This window comes from Gorilla gorilla, chromosome 3 (genome assembly GCF_029281585.2).
Source record: "Gorilla gorilla gorilla isolate KB3781 chromosome 3, NHGRI_mGorGor1-v2.1_pri, whole genome shotgun sequence".
Lineage (NCBI taxonomy): Eukaryota > Metazoa > Chordata > Mammalia > Primates > Hominidae > Gorilla > Gorilla gorilla.
Window position 1 is genome coordinate 103,601,058 of NC_073227.2, and position 14,339 is coordinate 103,615,396.

The 14,339-nt window shown below is 41.8% G+C and overlaps 1 protein-coding gene across 1 annotated transcript in view; it reads right to left on the bottom strand.

Moving 5' to 3' along the window:
* HPSE (heparanase) overlaps positions 1 to 14,339 on the bottom strand; it is a 40,974-nt gene that overhangs the window by 19,017 nt on the left and 7,618 nt on the right. Inside the window, exons 2-4 of the mRNA XM_019025063.4 lie at positions 9,302 to 9,447; positions 6,430 to 6,555; positions 176 to 349 (exon numbers count right to left, since the gene is read on the bottom strand). Coding sequence (XP_018880608.3) covers positions 176 to 349; positions 6,430 to 6,555; positions 9,302 to 9,447 — 446 coding nt within the window. The remainder of the gene's footprint in view (positions 1 to 175; positions 350 to 6,429; positions 6,556 to 9,301; positions 9,448 to 14,339) is intronic.

Here is a 14,339-nt window from a genome sequence, read left to right on the forward strand (position 1 = left end):
GGCGTGAATTTGGGAGGCAGAGCTTGAAGTGAGCCGAGGTGGCGCCACTGCACTCCAGCCTGGGCGGCAGTGCGAGACTCTGTCTCAAAAAAAAAAAAAAAAGAAAAAGAAAAAGAAAAGAAATAATGCTAGTGGGGAATCTCCTTATTAATGAATTGTTCCCTGGGGTACTCACCATTGCCTAGTTCCCAAGAAATGTTATACCTCTTGGAAGAGCAGTAGTCCAGGAGCAACTGAGCATTAGAACTGTTCCACTGCAAATCTGCTGTTCTTAATAACGCATTTAGGCCAAAGATCAAGTCCAGTCCTGAGCAATTTGCAAAAGTGTATAGCACATCTACAGAGCTTCCTAAAAGAAAAACGTCACAATTTAATGGTTAGATTGGCACCACAATGAAGGCCTCCAGATTCGCTTTTCATAATGAATAACTATTTCTGTTGTTAAACTGAAGAAATTCTAGTTCTAATAAATGATTATGATTATGTTTTTGAGACAACAAAATTGGACAAATTAAAAAAAATCAATCTGACTTCATTTGTTCCAGCTGTCGAATGAAGTCCCATGGAAGATACCAGAAGCTCTGGTCTGACACTTAGGTTTTGTTCAAGTGACATCAGGAGAATTGGGGAAGCCACAATTTATAGCTCAGTGCTCCACATGCATAGCCAGACTGTCATTAGTTAGCATAAACCCCACTCTTCATAATCTCAATATCTCTAGTCACAAGTTCAGTTAAAAAATATTTTGATAATTTTAATTATATTTAAAACAATTTTTAAAAAAATTCCTGTATATGATTTATTAATTTAAAATGAATCAAATTTTACATTAAAAAATTGGCCTAGAGTTATAGGACTGTGGTTTCCAAATTCTGTGCAAGGCAAGCTGGGGAGCACCAGTGAATGCATGGGTACAGCTGCAGGATTTAGCAACTAAAAGTGCAGGGCACCTAGTTAAACTTGAACTTCATATAGACAATAAATAATTTTAGTGTATGTCCTATGTAACCGTTAAGAAATACTTAGCACAGGGGCCAGGTGCAGTGGCTCATGCCTGTCATCCTAGCACTTTGGGAGGCCGAGGCGGGCGGATCACTTGAGCCCAGGAGTTCAAGACCAGCCTGGGCAACATGGCAAAACCACATCTCTATAAAAAACACAAAAATTAGCCGGGCATGATGGTAAGCACCTGTAGTCCCAGCTAGCTATTTGGGAGGCTGAGGTGGGAGGATCACCTGAGCCCAGGGAGGTCAAGGCTGCAGTGAGCCATGATCATGCCATTGCACACCAGCCTGGGCAACAGAATGAGACCCTGTCTCAAAAAAAACCAAAAAAACAAAAAAAAACAAAAAAAAAAAGTAAAGAAAAGAAAAATAATTAACATGAAAAAAATTATTTATCTGAAATTCAACTCTAACCAGGCAGTGCTATTTACAGAGGCACTGTAGGATCTTTTAAGTTTGCAAGGAAAAAAACATCAACATCTATCGGACAGCATTACTATTGGACCTATTACTATTAGGTTGTGTAGACCTTACAATTTAATAATCAAAATACAGGTATTTTTTGTGGCCTAGTCATGCTTTAAAAAGTTTTCTGCGATATTAAGGTGCCATAAGTTTGGGAACTTCTGTACTCTGCTTTTTAAACCATTAGCTGTTCTATTACCACTTTTTGAGAGTGGCAACAATATAATTTTAAGTGTTGTCTTTAAATTGATTATCATATGCATAATAAGTCCTTCCAATTTTCATGTATATCTATGGTCATTTGTTAAAGAGTAATTCATTCCTGAACTCTTGTAGTTAAAAAAGAAAGATCTCTATCTATCTGGCAAACTTACACCCTTTCTCCTTAAAAGTGGCTTTTTGTTTTGTTTCTAAGTCTTTGGCCTGAATTACTTGAATAACTATAGAATAATATTAAATATTAACTATTTAAGCTGGGTGCGGTGGCTCATGCCTGTAATCCCAGCACTTTGGGAGGCTGAGGCAGGTGGATCACCTGAGGTCAAGAGTTCGAGACCAGCCTGCCCAATATGGTGAAACCCCGTCTCTACTAAAAATACAAAAATTAGCTGGGTGTGGTGGCATGCACCTGTAGTCCCAGCTACTTGGGAGGCTGAGACAGAATTGCTCGAACCCGGGAGGTGGAGGTTGCAGTGAGCCGAGATTGTGCCACGGCACTGCAGCCTGGGTGAGGGAGCAAGACTCTGTCTCAAAAAAAAAAAAACAAAAAACAAAAAATTAACTATTTAATATTAACTATAAAGACCACTAGGCAGAAACAACTCTTGCAAGCTGCTTTAGGTGTTTTGATATTTGCTGTGTCACCCACTTCCATAAACTGCTGCCTACCATCAAGGAATGACAGACATTTGGGTTTGAAAAGCTCCCTAGAGTCCTGTGACCCGGCATTCTACTGGATCTTAGAGCCACAGTTTAGGGCAGTATGGAGGCTTTAGGATCATCAGCCTATGCTTAACCTCCACTCTCATTTTTCTAGGAGGAAACTGAGATTCAAACAAGGTAAGTCTTTGCCCAATATCACGCAGCCGTTTGGTGGCAGTACCATTACTAGAGTCTGTTACAAGGGGTAAGTGACCTGCTTTAGTCACACATTATAGGCTTTTATATTGCAAAATCATGTTGTAGGAAGTGCCCTGGATCAGAAATCATAAGACTTGAGCTCCAGGCACAACTCTCCCACTTATAGACTATAATATGATCAGGGGTAATATCTTTGCCCAACAGGAACCTCAGATATGGATCTAAAGTCCTGGGACAAGCACCATCACATGCCTTCGCCATAAAACCAAGGTTGAAATGACACATGTGAAAACTGTCTGTAAATCACAAAAAACCCTTACAGCTAAATAGCACTTTGTACTAGCCCTGAACAAAGATTATAGCATTTTCAAAAAACCTGGAATGCTTGCACTCATACTTTACCCTTCCTCCATTTCTTCATTCTTCCAAATGCACTTGGAATTTACATAGCTCAAAATTCTATTATACACCCCCTATAACATAGTCAACTGTAACATCTCCTGGAATAGAGGCTATTGACGACTGAGTTCAAATCCATTCTTTTTTTCTTTTCTTTTCTCTTTTTTTTTTTTTTTTGAGACAGAGTATTGTTCTGTCGCCCAGGCTGGAGTACAATGGCATGATCTTGGCTCACTGCAACCTCCACCTCCCGGGTTCAAGCGATTCTCCTGCCTCCACCTCTGGAGTAGCTGGGACTACAGGTGGATGCCACCAAGCCTGGCTAGTTTTTGTATTTTTAGTAAAGACGGGGTTTCACTGTGTTGGCCAGGCTGGTCTTGAACTCCTGACCTCAAGTGATCCACCTGCCTCAGCCTCTCAAAGTGCTGGGATTACAGGTGTGAGCCACCACGTCTGGCCACATCTACTTTAAAAAAAACAAACAAACAAAAAAACCAGAAGGGCCACCTAGCCTACTCCTTCCCCAAAATACAAAGAAAATTTAAAAACTTACAATTAATTATCCTATTCCCAATCCTTTCCAGACTCTCATCTCTTACTGTATAAAGAGCGGAGAGATCCTTGGAATGAAGATAACCAAGATGACACATTGAAAAAAATGGCAGATCTTTCCCTTGGACTGTACCATGTAAGTCTATGTCAGCATCCAGTGTGGGCCTGGGTGTAGGCAACGGAAGAATGGGGTGATGAGGGGAACAGGAGGAGAAGAGGAAGTACAAAGAGTTAGCTCACTCAGGATGATTACTTTAATAAGGGAGTCATCCTTTCTGCAGTCACACCCAGAATTACATTTATAACATTGCTTCCTTTTCCTGCTCAAACAGGTTTAAAATGTGAGTCTACATTCTCATGACAAATGTTTTTGTCATCTTCTACTTAAGTGGAACGCACCATTCAAGAGGACCTGTGTTAGAAAACTTACCTATATCTTCTGGGACACCTGTTTTTGTTTTGTTTTGTTTTGTTTTTTGTTTGTTTGTTTTTTGTTTTTGTTTTTTTGAGACAGAGTCTCACTTTGTCACCCAGGCTAGAGTGCAGTGGCACAATCTCGGCTCACCACAACCTCTGCCTCCCAGATTAAAGTAATTCTCCTGCCTCAGCCTTCTGAGTAGCTGAGACTACAGGCGCCCGCCACCATGCCTGGCTAATTTTTGTATTTTTAGTAGAGATGAGGTTTCACCATGTTGGCCAGGCTGGTCTCAAACTCCTGACCTCAGGTAATCCACCCACCTCAGCCTCCCAAAGTGCTGGGATTACAGGCGTGAGCCACAGCACCCAGCCTGGGACATGTGTTTTAAGGGTGCAGGCCACTAGCTAAGCAAGGAACATGTCCTTATCTCAGCAGCCTTTTGCTACCTCTTCCTTTGTGGTATGTCCCCATGTCACTCAGCCATTACCAATCTCAGCCACAGGTTCAGAACAATGTGTGGAATCCCCTATTGGCTTCTGAAATATTTGTCACTACAATGAGTAGGTGCCCAAACTAAACACAGAAGATTTCTGTTTCCATGACGTGCCCATGAAAACTGAAAATTTCGAGCCAGAAATCAAATGTTTACAAATGCAAATAAAATTCTGTGTTTGTTGTACATTTTAGCATTGCCAACAGGGTGGCTGGACTTACACTAACTGACCTGGTTGCATAGTTAGCAAAGGAAGGCATTTCCCCTGGTGTGGGAACTATGAAAGCCAAGTCCTGGAGTTGGAAACCTACCATTTTGGTAACAGAAAGATCCTGTGAAGTAGTAAAACTTTCTTAGAAATGTAAGATACATTGGTATAATGTTTAATGTGACCCCCCCAAGACTCACCTATATCTTCCGGGACATGTGTTTTAAGAGCAAATCCATTAATTACCTAATACAACTGGGTCTCCTCCTAGCAGAGCTATAATGATTTATTACAAATGTGGCCTTACTTCTGTGGTTCTCTGGTATGTGTCATTCCTTTAATGGGATCTGAAATGGCCCTGCCTCATGCCAAATTCCAGTCAATAATTAATTACACTTATTAAAGTGTCAGAGTAGATCCCCCTCTTAAAAATGCAAAAAAAAGTTTTTTAGAGGACAGCATTAGCTATTAGCATATGCGCTATTTTCTGATTTCTTATGGATCACATTTTTTCTGTACCATATACATAAAAAATGTATATAAATGTGAAATCCATCTGATACATTGAACTCCAGGTAGTATACAGTAAAATCTTACAAAGATAATTAATTAAAATAATATACTTTAAATAATGTTAACTAACCCAAACAAAGTATAGTAACTTCAAGATAATTTATTTTCAAAAGTCAAAAGAAGAGCTTAAAGTATCTGAGCAGGTTATTTCTTTAACTGAGATATGGGAACATCATTCCTCAGTTGGGTATAAACATCAAACTTCAGATAAAAATATATTTCATAGTTAAAAAAGGATTGTGGCCAGGAGTGGTGGCTCACGCCTGTAATCCCAGAACTTTGGGAGGCTGAGGTGGGTGGATCACCTGAGGTCAGGAGTTCGAGACGAGCCTGGAGCCTGGCCAACGTGGTGAAACCCTGTCTCTACTAAAAAATACAAAAAATTAGCCAGTTGTGGTGGCAGGCACCTGTAATCTCAGCTACTCAATAATCAATAATATGATCGGGGGTAATATCTTTACCCTACAGGAACTGAATAATCAAATATTCCTCATAATGAATAGGAGGCTAAGGCAGGAGAATCTCTTGAACCTGGGAGGCGGAGGTTGCAGTGAGCCAAGATTGCACCATTGCACTCCAGGCTGGGTGACAAGAGGGAGATTCCATCTCAAAAAAAAAAAAAAAAGGAGGTTCCTTCTTTCACTTGCTTTAAAGCCCCATGTGACAATGTCATCCTAATTTGAAGACTGGAAGACTGTTTTAGTGACTGAAAACATACTAATGGGTAGCTGAGCTAGCCCTGTGTTTGCAAAAGCCACAGAGGAAACAAAAAGAGAATGCTGCTTGGTGGCCAAGACTGTCTGGAGTGACTCAGGGCCCTCCTGCCTAATGCTCTAAACCAAGGCATACTGGGGGTTATTTCTGGGAGGGGGATGGACCTCAAGGTATGAATGATGTTCACGTTTTGCCCTTTATATGTCTGTATTTTAATTTTACATGAGGAATATATTCATGTTTTCCTTGACTCCGTAGTTTTTTAGAGCACTGAAGGTCATTGTTAGATCATGAATGATTGATTTATCTTTCATTCTGTGGCTACTAAGCAATGTCAGATGAAGAAAAAACAAAAACAAAAACCAAAAAGCAAGTTTTGAGTTTAGGATTTCCCATTTGGGAAATGCTTCAGTATTTTCAGCTTTATACAACTTCCGTAGGACTTGCTAGATTGGTGCCCAAGTCCAACCTATTCAAATATCTTTGGGGCTGGAACATCTCTAGGGTGCCTTTCATTTCTTACTTGAGTAGGTGCTGTTCTTGAACTTTTTCTGGTAGTGTTCTCGGAGTAGCAATTGCTCCTGGTAGGGCCATTCCAACCGTAACTTCTCCTCCACATCAGGAGGGATGGATCCATATTTGCAAATATCTGCAAGTGGAAGAGATCATTTAGAAGGTCTATTTTCACAGTGAGCAGGCTGAAATCCCATATATTTATTTAGTTAGCTATTTATGTGACTAAAGCAGGATAATTAAGTTCTGGTTATGAGGTAGGAGAGCAGAGAAAAGGTATATTCTGTAACACATGTCAAATTTGCTGGCTCATGAATTACCACAAAGAAAACAACCAAGGGCAGGTTTCCTAAGAAATATTGAACATACACTGAACATGGATATGTTGGACATAGCTACAAGTTATTTAACAATTCAAAGAGCTCCTCAGAAGCTTGAAATTACTGGCCGGGTGCAGTGGCTCACACCTGTAATCCCAGCACTTTGGGAGGCTGAGATGGGTGAATCACTTGAGGTCAGGAGTTCGAGACCAGCCTGGCCAAATGGTGAAACCTCGTCTCTACTAAAATACAGCTACTCAGGAGGCTGAGGCAGGAGAATCACTTCAACCCAGGAGGCGGAGGTTGCAGTGAGCCGAGATCACGTCACTGCACTCCAGCCTGGGTGACACTGGGCGACAAAGCAAGACACTGTCTAAAAAAAAAAAAAAAAAAAGCTGGAAATTACCAGAGAACTCCAATGAAGAAAACATAGTGCAATTCTCTTAAGGCTCACTTTCAAAATCCATAGCAATTTGTTTTACATGGACTGTATCTGCAGTGTGGTGATTTCCTCTTGCCATCGTGGGAGGTAGGATGGGTGGGAACCGTTGACTTTTTTTCACTTTGAATTTGGTACCATCAGAGCTTCTGGGACCACAACATGTGCACTTGAAAAAATCCACCCTGGTCAGGCACAGTGGCTCACGCTTGTAATTCCAGCTCTTTGGGAGGCCAAGGCAGATGGATAGCTTGAGCTCAGGAGTTTGAGACTAGCCTGGACAACATAGTAAAACCCTGCCTCTACTAAAAATATGAAAACTTAGCTGGGCGTGGTGGTATGTGCCTGTGGTCCCAGCTACTCGGGAGACCGAGGTGGGAGGATGGCTTGAGCCTGGGAGGCAGAGGCTGCAGTGAGCCAAGATCCCGCCATTGCACTCCAGCCTGGGCGACAGAGCCAGACCCTGTCTCAAAAAAAAAAAAAAGAAAAAAGAAAAATCCACACCATCCTGTCAGGCAGACCATTTCTTTATCACAAGACAGCAGGGTTGGCGGGTGCTGGCTGCCAGGGCCGGCTGACTGGCTGATGACTTCCTTTCTGGAAAGCTGCACACTGACTCGCTGGTGACTGGTGCCTCATCCATCCCTGGGCTCACAGAGGATGTTTCAGAGGAACTTGGATAACCCCAGTTTCCCCCACTGACTATCCCCCTAGACACAGGATGAAGAAAACTGATGAGCAAAGGACAGTTTCCTGTCTACACTTATGAGATCTTTTGGACACAAATGACTGGTGGGAAAGGGCCAAGTCTAAATAGAAACTAGGTTGGGTGTGGTGGCTATGCCTATAATCCCAATACTTTGGGACGCCAAGGCAGGAGGATCACTTGAGTGCAGGAGTTTGAGATCAGCCTGGATAACATAGAAAGACTGTCTCTACAAAAAATAAAAAAATTAGCTGGGTGTGGTGACATGCACCTGTGGTCCCAGCTACTCAGGAGGCTAAGGTGGGAAGATTGCTTGAGCCCAAGAGGTCAAGGCTGCAGTGGGCCATGCTTGTGCCACTGCACTCCAGCCTGGGCAACAGAGTGGGACTCTGTCTAAAAAAACGCCCCCAAAACAAAAAACAAACCCATAAACAACTCCAACCTGGTATTCAACGATAACTCATCTGTCTTTTTCTATTTTCTCTGATTACTATTCTGTCAATTTAGCCCCAATTACTGATGAATTGTTCTAAATACTTCATAACTGGATAAAATAAACAGAAGGAAAAGATATAATATATGAAATAATCAAATATTCCTCAAAATGAATATATACATTATATACACATTATTATAATTCAGTGGTGTATACAATATTTTCAGTATTTTTTTCTTTTTAAATTATTAAAAAATAGAGACAAGGTCTCTCTATGTTGCCCAGGCTGGTCCCGAACTCCTGGGCTCAAGTGATCCTCCTGCCTCAGCCTCCCAAAGTGTTGGGATTACAGGTGTGAGTCACTGCGCCCATCCTAGTAATTGTTAAGATACGATTTAACTTCCATTTGATGTCTGATAGCACTTCTGAAAGACAGGACAAATTTTCATGGCTCCCTAGGGCAGGTTTCTCAGGTGAAGGCCACAGCCTTTCAATATCAGAATCCCCTGACAAGCTTGCTAAAATCAGAATCTAACGTTGGAGCCCAGAAGTCCACAGATCTCTTTCACCCATATTCTATTTTTAGAATAAATATCCTTCAATCTATCATTGTGTCTTCGGCTAGAAATACTCTCTTTAGTTTGACGCGATTCTACCCACTTGCTCCCTCCAAGCAGTTCTGTCCTTCAGCTACAATCACTGTTTTATTAATATTTACTGTACAATGAGCTCTCAGTTATATCCAGGACGCCTTTTTTTTTTTTTTTTTTTTGTGAGGCCTCACACTGAACATGACAAGCATCATGGTGAGGAAACCTGCCCACTGCCTCCTCCTCTTGTTCAGGTTCCTCCACAGGTCAGATGAGGGGAGAGGAAGTTAATCTCATTAATTGTTAGGTGTGAGAAATAAGTTTTCTCAAAGCATTCTCATGACGGACTGACGTTAATTAAAATATAGAGTGAATCTTTAAAAATTTTCACCCTGGTTGACTTGAGATTGCCAGTAACTTCTCTCTTCAAAGGTTGATTCCTTCTTGGGATCGAAAATTAGGAAGTCTGTCTTGGTGCCACCAAACCTCAGGTACGCAGGAGACAAGCCTCTGGCCAAGGTACGAAGCTTTGGAGAACTGTTAGGAAGACAAGCAAGAAAGTATAACTATTTTTTCCAAGACGATCTAGTCAAACATTCTTACTTCCTTCTTTCCTGGTGGACCTATTTCTTAACATTTCCCTGTGCAGGACTTAGAGGAGGAAATCACATTGTTTTGTTTTTGAGACAGAATCTTGCTCTGTTTCCCAGGCTGGAGTGCAGTGGCGCGATCTCACTTCACTGCAACTTCTGCTTGCCGGGTTGAAGCAGTTCTTCTGCTTCTGCCTCCTGGGTAGCTGAGATTACAGGCAGTATTGTTTAATTTTTATTTGTTTTCTTATTGGGCATGATAGAAAGGGAATCATTGTTTAAAAGAGGAAGCATCTCAATCTGAATCTAATTGAAGGACTGATCTAGGAACCTGAGGGCAATTTGTAGCTCTAATTCTGGCAAGAGCTTGTGTGTGTGTGTGTGTGTGTGTGTGTGTGTGTGTGTGTGTGTGTGTTTGTGTGTGGAGGGATGGGGTCTTGCTATGTTGCCCATGCTGGTCTCAAACTTCTGGCTTCAAGTGATGCTTCTGCCACAGCCTCCCAAAATGCTGAGATTACAGGCATGAGCCACTGTACCCAGCCAGGAGCTTATGTTTTAACTTGACAAGTAGGATAGTGTTCAACACTTAAAAAAAACTCATAGCCTTTTATGATTGATGGGGAGAAAGAAATATAGAATAGAAACTAAGGGAAAGACAGCTCTGTGTCTGTCTGAAAAATAGATCGTCCGAAACTATGGGACAGTAAAAAGATCAGCGGTTACCAGGGGCTGGGGGTGGAAATGCAGAGAGGGAGGGATGAATAGGTGGAGAACAGGGGATTTGCAGGGCACTGAAAATACTCTGTATGTTACTATAATGGTGGATACATGTCATTATACATTTGCTCAAACCCATAGAATGTACACCAACAGTGAACCCTGCTGTGAACTATGGACTTTGGGTGATAATGGTGCATCAGTGTAGGTTCATCAACTAGAACAAACACCTCTCTGGTGGGGATGTTGATAATGAGGGAGGCTATGCATGTGTGTGGGCAGGGGGTTTATGGGAAATCTCTGTCCTTCCATTCAGTTTTGCTGTGAACCTAAAACTGCTCTAAAAAATAAAGTCTATTTAAAACACACACACACACACAATTTGGTGAATGACTTTTTAAAAAGTCTTCACACACCTGTCTTTCCAGAGAAGTTTATAAATGACTTAGGATCTCTTCTCTTCTTAACTCCTGCCTCCCTTCACCATTCCCCACCAAGGAAAATCATTCTTTTGTATTTAAGTCAAATGACTTAGAATTATATAGTATTCTAATTCCCATCATTGACACCTCTAATTTGAACAATTCTAAATGCATATTCTGTCAAGCCAAAAATGCTCCGAATGGGTGCCTATTATGTGCTTAGAATGGTACCAAATGCTAGAAAATGGAATTAGAATGATCTATAATCCCCTCTCTCAAAAAGATGAGGATGTTCATAAATATTTACATGAGCAAAACTAAGAAAACAGAAGACCTGGGTAAGAGAAACACCTGTCATACATTTCTGAAGTATCAAACGTGCAATGCTGGCCACACTGCTTCCTGGAATGCTCTGAAAACATATTAAACCATGCTAGCAACTCTTGGAATGGCCTAATTAGTTTGTCTACATGTAGGTTTATTTCAAGTCAGGAAATTATTCCTGGAGCACTGATTGCCAATACTTCTTCTTCTTCTTCTTCTTCTTTTTTTTTTTTTTTTGAGACAGAATTTCATTCTCATCACCCAGGCTGGAGTACGATGGCGTGATCTCAGGCCATTGCAGCCTCCACCTCCTGGGCTCTAGCAATTCGCCCACTTCACCCTCCCAAAGTGTTGGGATTATAGGCGTGAGCCACCACACCTGGCCAAATTGCCAGTACCTCTTAATATCCTAGGAATTAAAGATCTGATCTAAAATTTAAAGTTTTAAGATGTGCTCATGCTTAATTAAATATGTATAATGCTACGTAAAATTTTCAAAGTATTTCTTTATGCTTAGGAAATAAACTAAAAGATAGAAATTGAACAAAATGTAAGTCTCTTGTGTTAAAACTTCAGTGATTCCTCCTCACCATATTTTTGTTTGTAACTTGGGAGCCCCTAAAAATATGGTGGGCTCTGACACTAGGAACCTCAGAATAAAGTGAGATTTTAAAATGTTATCAACCCGAATTCACCCTGACTGAAATATCTGACAGCCCCAAAGAGCTCTAGGAAGGATGGCATCTGCCATGGCATCCTCAAAACCACGGCTAAATAAATGGAAATGCTAATCTGAACTAAGTAAGGAAGAAGCAGCTATTTTCAGTTTGGTACAAACCCAAATAAAAATAAATTGTAGGGAGGGGAAAACAGAGGATGCACTATTGTTTAATGGGTACAGAGTTTCAGTTTGGGAAGACGAAAAAGTTCTGAGATCGATAGTGGTGACATTTGCACAACAATGTGAGTGTGTTGAATGCACCAAACTGCACACCTTAAAATGGCAAGATTTTATGTTTTGCGTATTTTGCCACAATAAAATAAATAAATAGTACTCATAGTGTAATTTTAACAATAAAAGAATATATATTTATATACAGGAGAGAATTATGCCAGGATGATAGCAATGGTCATTATGTGGTGAGCTAGATGGTAGACTTTTTCATTACTTTCCTGCATTTTACAAGTGTTCCATAACAAGCACGTTATATTTTAAATTATACAACTTGGTGTGTGTGTGTGTGTGTGTGTGTGTGTGTGTGTGTGTGTGTGTGTGTTTGAGACAGGGTCTCTGTCATCCAGGCTGGAGTGCAGTGGCATGATCTCGGCTCACTGCCACCTCTGCCTCCTGGGTTCAAGCGATTCTCTTGCCTCAGCCTCCCTAGTAGCTGGGACTATAAGCACCCACCACCATGCCCAGCTAATTTTTGTATTTTTATTAGAGATGGGGTTTCACCATGTTGGCCAGGCTGGTCTTGAACTCCTGACCTCAGGTGATCCGCCCACCTCGGCCTGCCAAAGTGCTGGGATTACAGGCATGGGCCACCACACCTGGCCTGCGCGTCTGTTTTAATAGGTGAAAAAAGCAAGATTTACTTAAGGAGATAAAGCCATCTGTTAATTTATTCAACAAATATTTGTTGCAGGCTGACTCTGCCAGGCATTATGCTAGTTGCTGGAGATGAATGGTGAACCAGGCAGAGATAGTGGCTGTTCTCATACAATTTGTAGTTTAGTGATAGATACGAACAAGTAAATAGGCAATTCTTTAAAAATGCTATGGAAACATTCAGAGGGACTCCTAATCTAGACCTTGGGCTAAGGGTAGGGAGTTGGTTAGAGAAGGTTTTTCAGGGGAAATGGTTTCACTGCTAGACATTCAAAAAGAATAAACCTTATCTAGATTAAAGAGAGTGGGGTAGGATTGAAGAAAGCATTCCAGGTGAAGGGAAAAGTCTGCGCAAAGTCCAGAGATAGAAGAGAAGCTGGCACCATTGACGAGCAGAAGGGCGTAGTTGGTGCCTAGAGATGGGGGCAGAGAGCCTGGGAGAGAACAGAATGGAGAGGCGAATAGGGCCACATCACGGAGGGCCCCGTAAGCCACATGTCCAGGAGTGCCAACTTTATATGAGGGCAATGGTGAGCCATGGAAGGATCTGAAGCAGCTGGAGTGACCTCACCAGACTAAGAACAAGACTCTGGTCATGTTAACGTAGACAAAACGTGATGGACTGAGGTAAGGTAACAGCTCAGAGATGGAGAGAGATGGATAAATTCAAGACACACTTAGAGGTAGAAATAATAGATTTGAGTTTTTAAAATAACTTTTTAAAAATGAGACAGGTTTCACCTTGTTGGCCAGGCTGGTCTTGAACTCCTGGCCTCAAATGATCCACCTGCCTCAGCCTCCCAAAGTGCTGGGATTATAGGCGTGAACTATTGTACCTGGCCTAGATTTGATTATTAATTGGATGTTGAAGAGGAGTCAAGGATTACTCCTGGGAAGCTCCTTGGAAGATGGTAATATCATTTGCTGGATGAGAAACAGGTGATAGACTGAAGATGGGGACGAACAGGGAGGAGAAGGGGCGCTAAGTTTTGTAGAATTTGAGATACCAATGGAACACCAAAAAACGTACTTCCATCCATCAGGTGCTTGGCCCTGTGTGTCTGGAACTCAGGAGACACATACAGGCTGGAAATATAGACAGGCAAGTCCTCAGTAGAAATGTCAGGGACTGGCAACCCCTAGCTCACAGGTCACAAGGTATGGCCCTAAAACCAAGATGAGGAACTTCCTCAGAGAGAACCACTCCAGGCTGGCCCTGTTCCACTGCCTTCAGCCAGGCACTGATTCTGTTCCTTGGCATTTTGATTGGGTTTGATGATAGAGGAACCTCATTTAGATTCCTCTAGCTGTATTTGTAAGAGTCGCGGCTGGGCAAGAGACTGGGAAGTGGGAGGAAACGAGCACCTGGAAAAGTTGCTGTGCCATCACATGACAGGCATCTGTGAGTGACCTGGGTCACAGCCTGGTCCTTAGAGGTACAAACTGTACCACCTTGGGTCACTCTCCATCACACTGTCCTGCCTTCATTTTCTTCATAGCATTCACCACTCTCTGAAATCAACTTCCTTTTTCATTTCCTTGGCTTACTCTCTATTGCAGCCCCCATCTCTGCTGCAAGCTCCCTGAGAGCAGGGACCTGACTGACTTATCAGAATCTACCCGATACCTAGATAAGTACTTGGCACACCGCTGGTGTTTAATAAATACTTAAGTGAATGAATGAGCAAGGCCCGCCTGATGTAAGGGTAAGTCGCTGCCAGACAAAGACTGTTTCCTGAACAAAATGAAAACCCAATACTGTTTGGG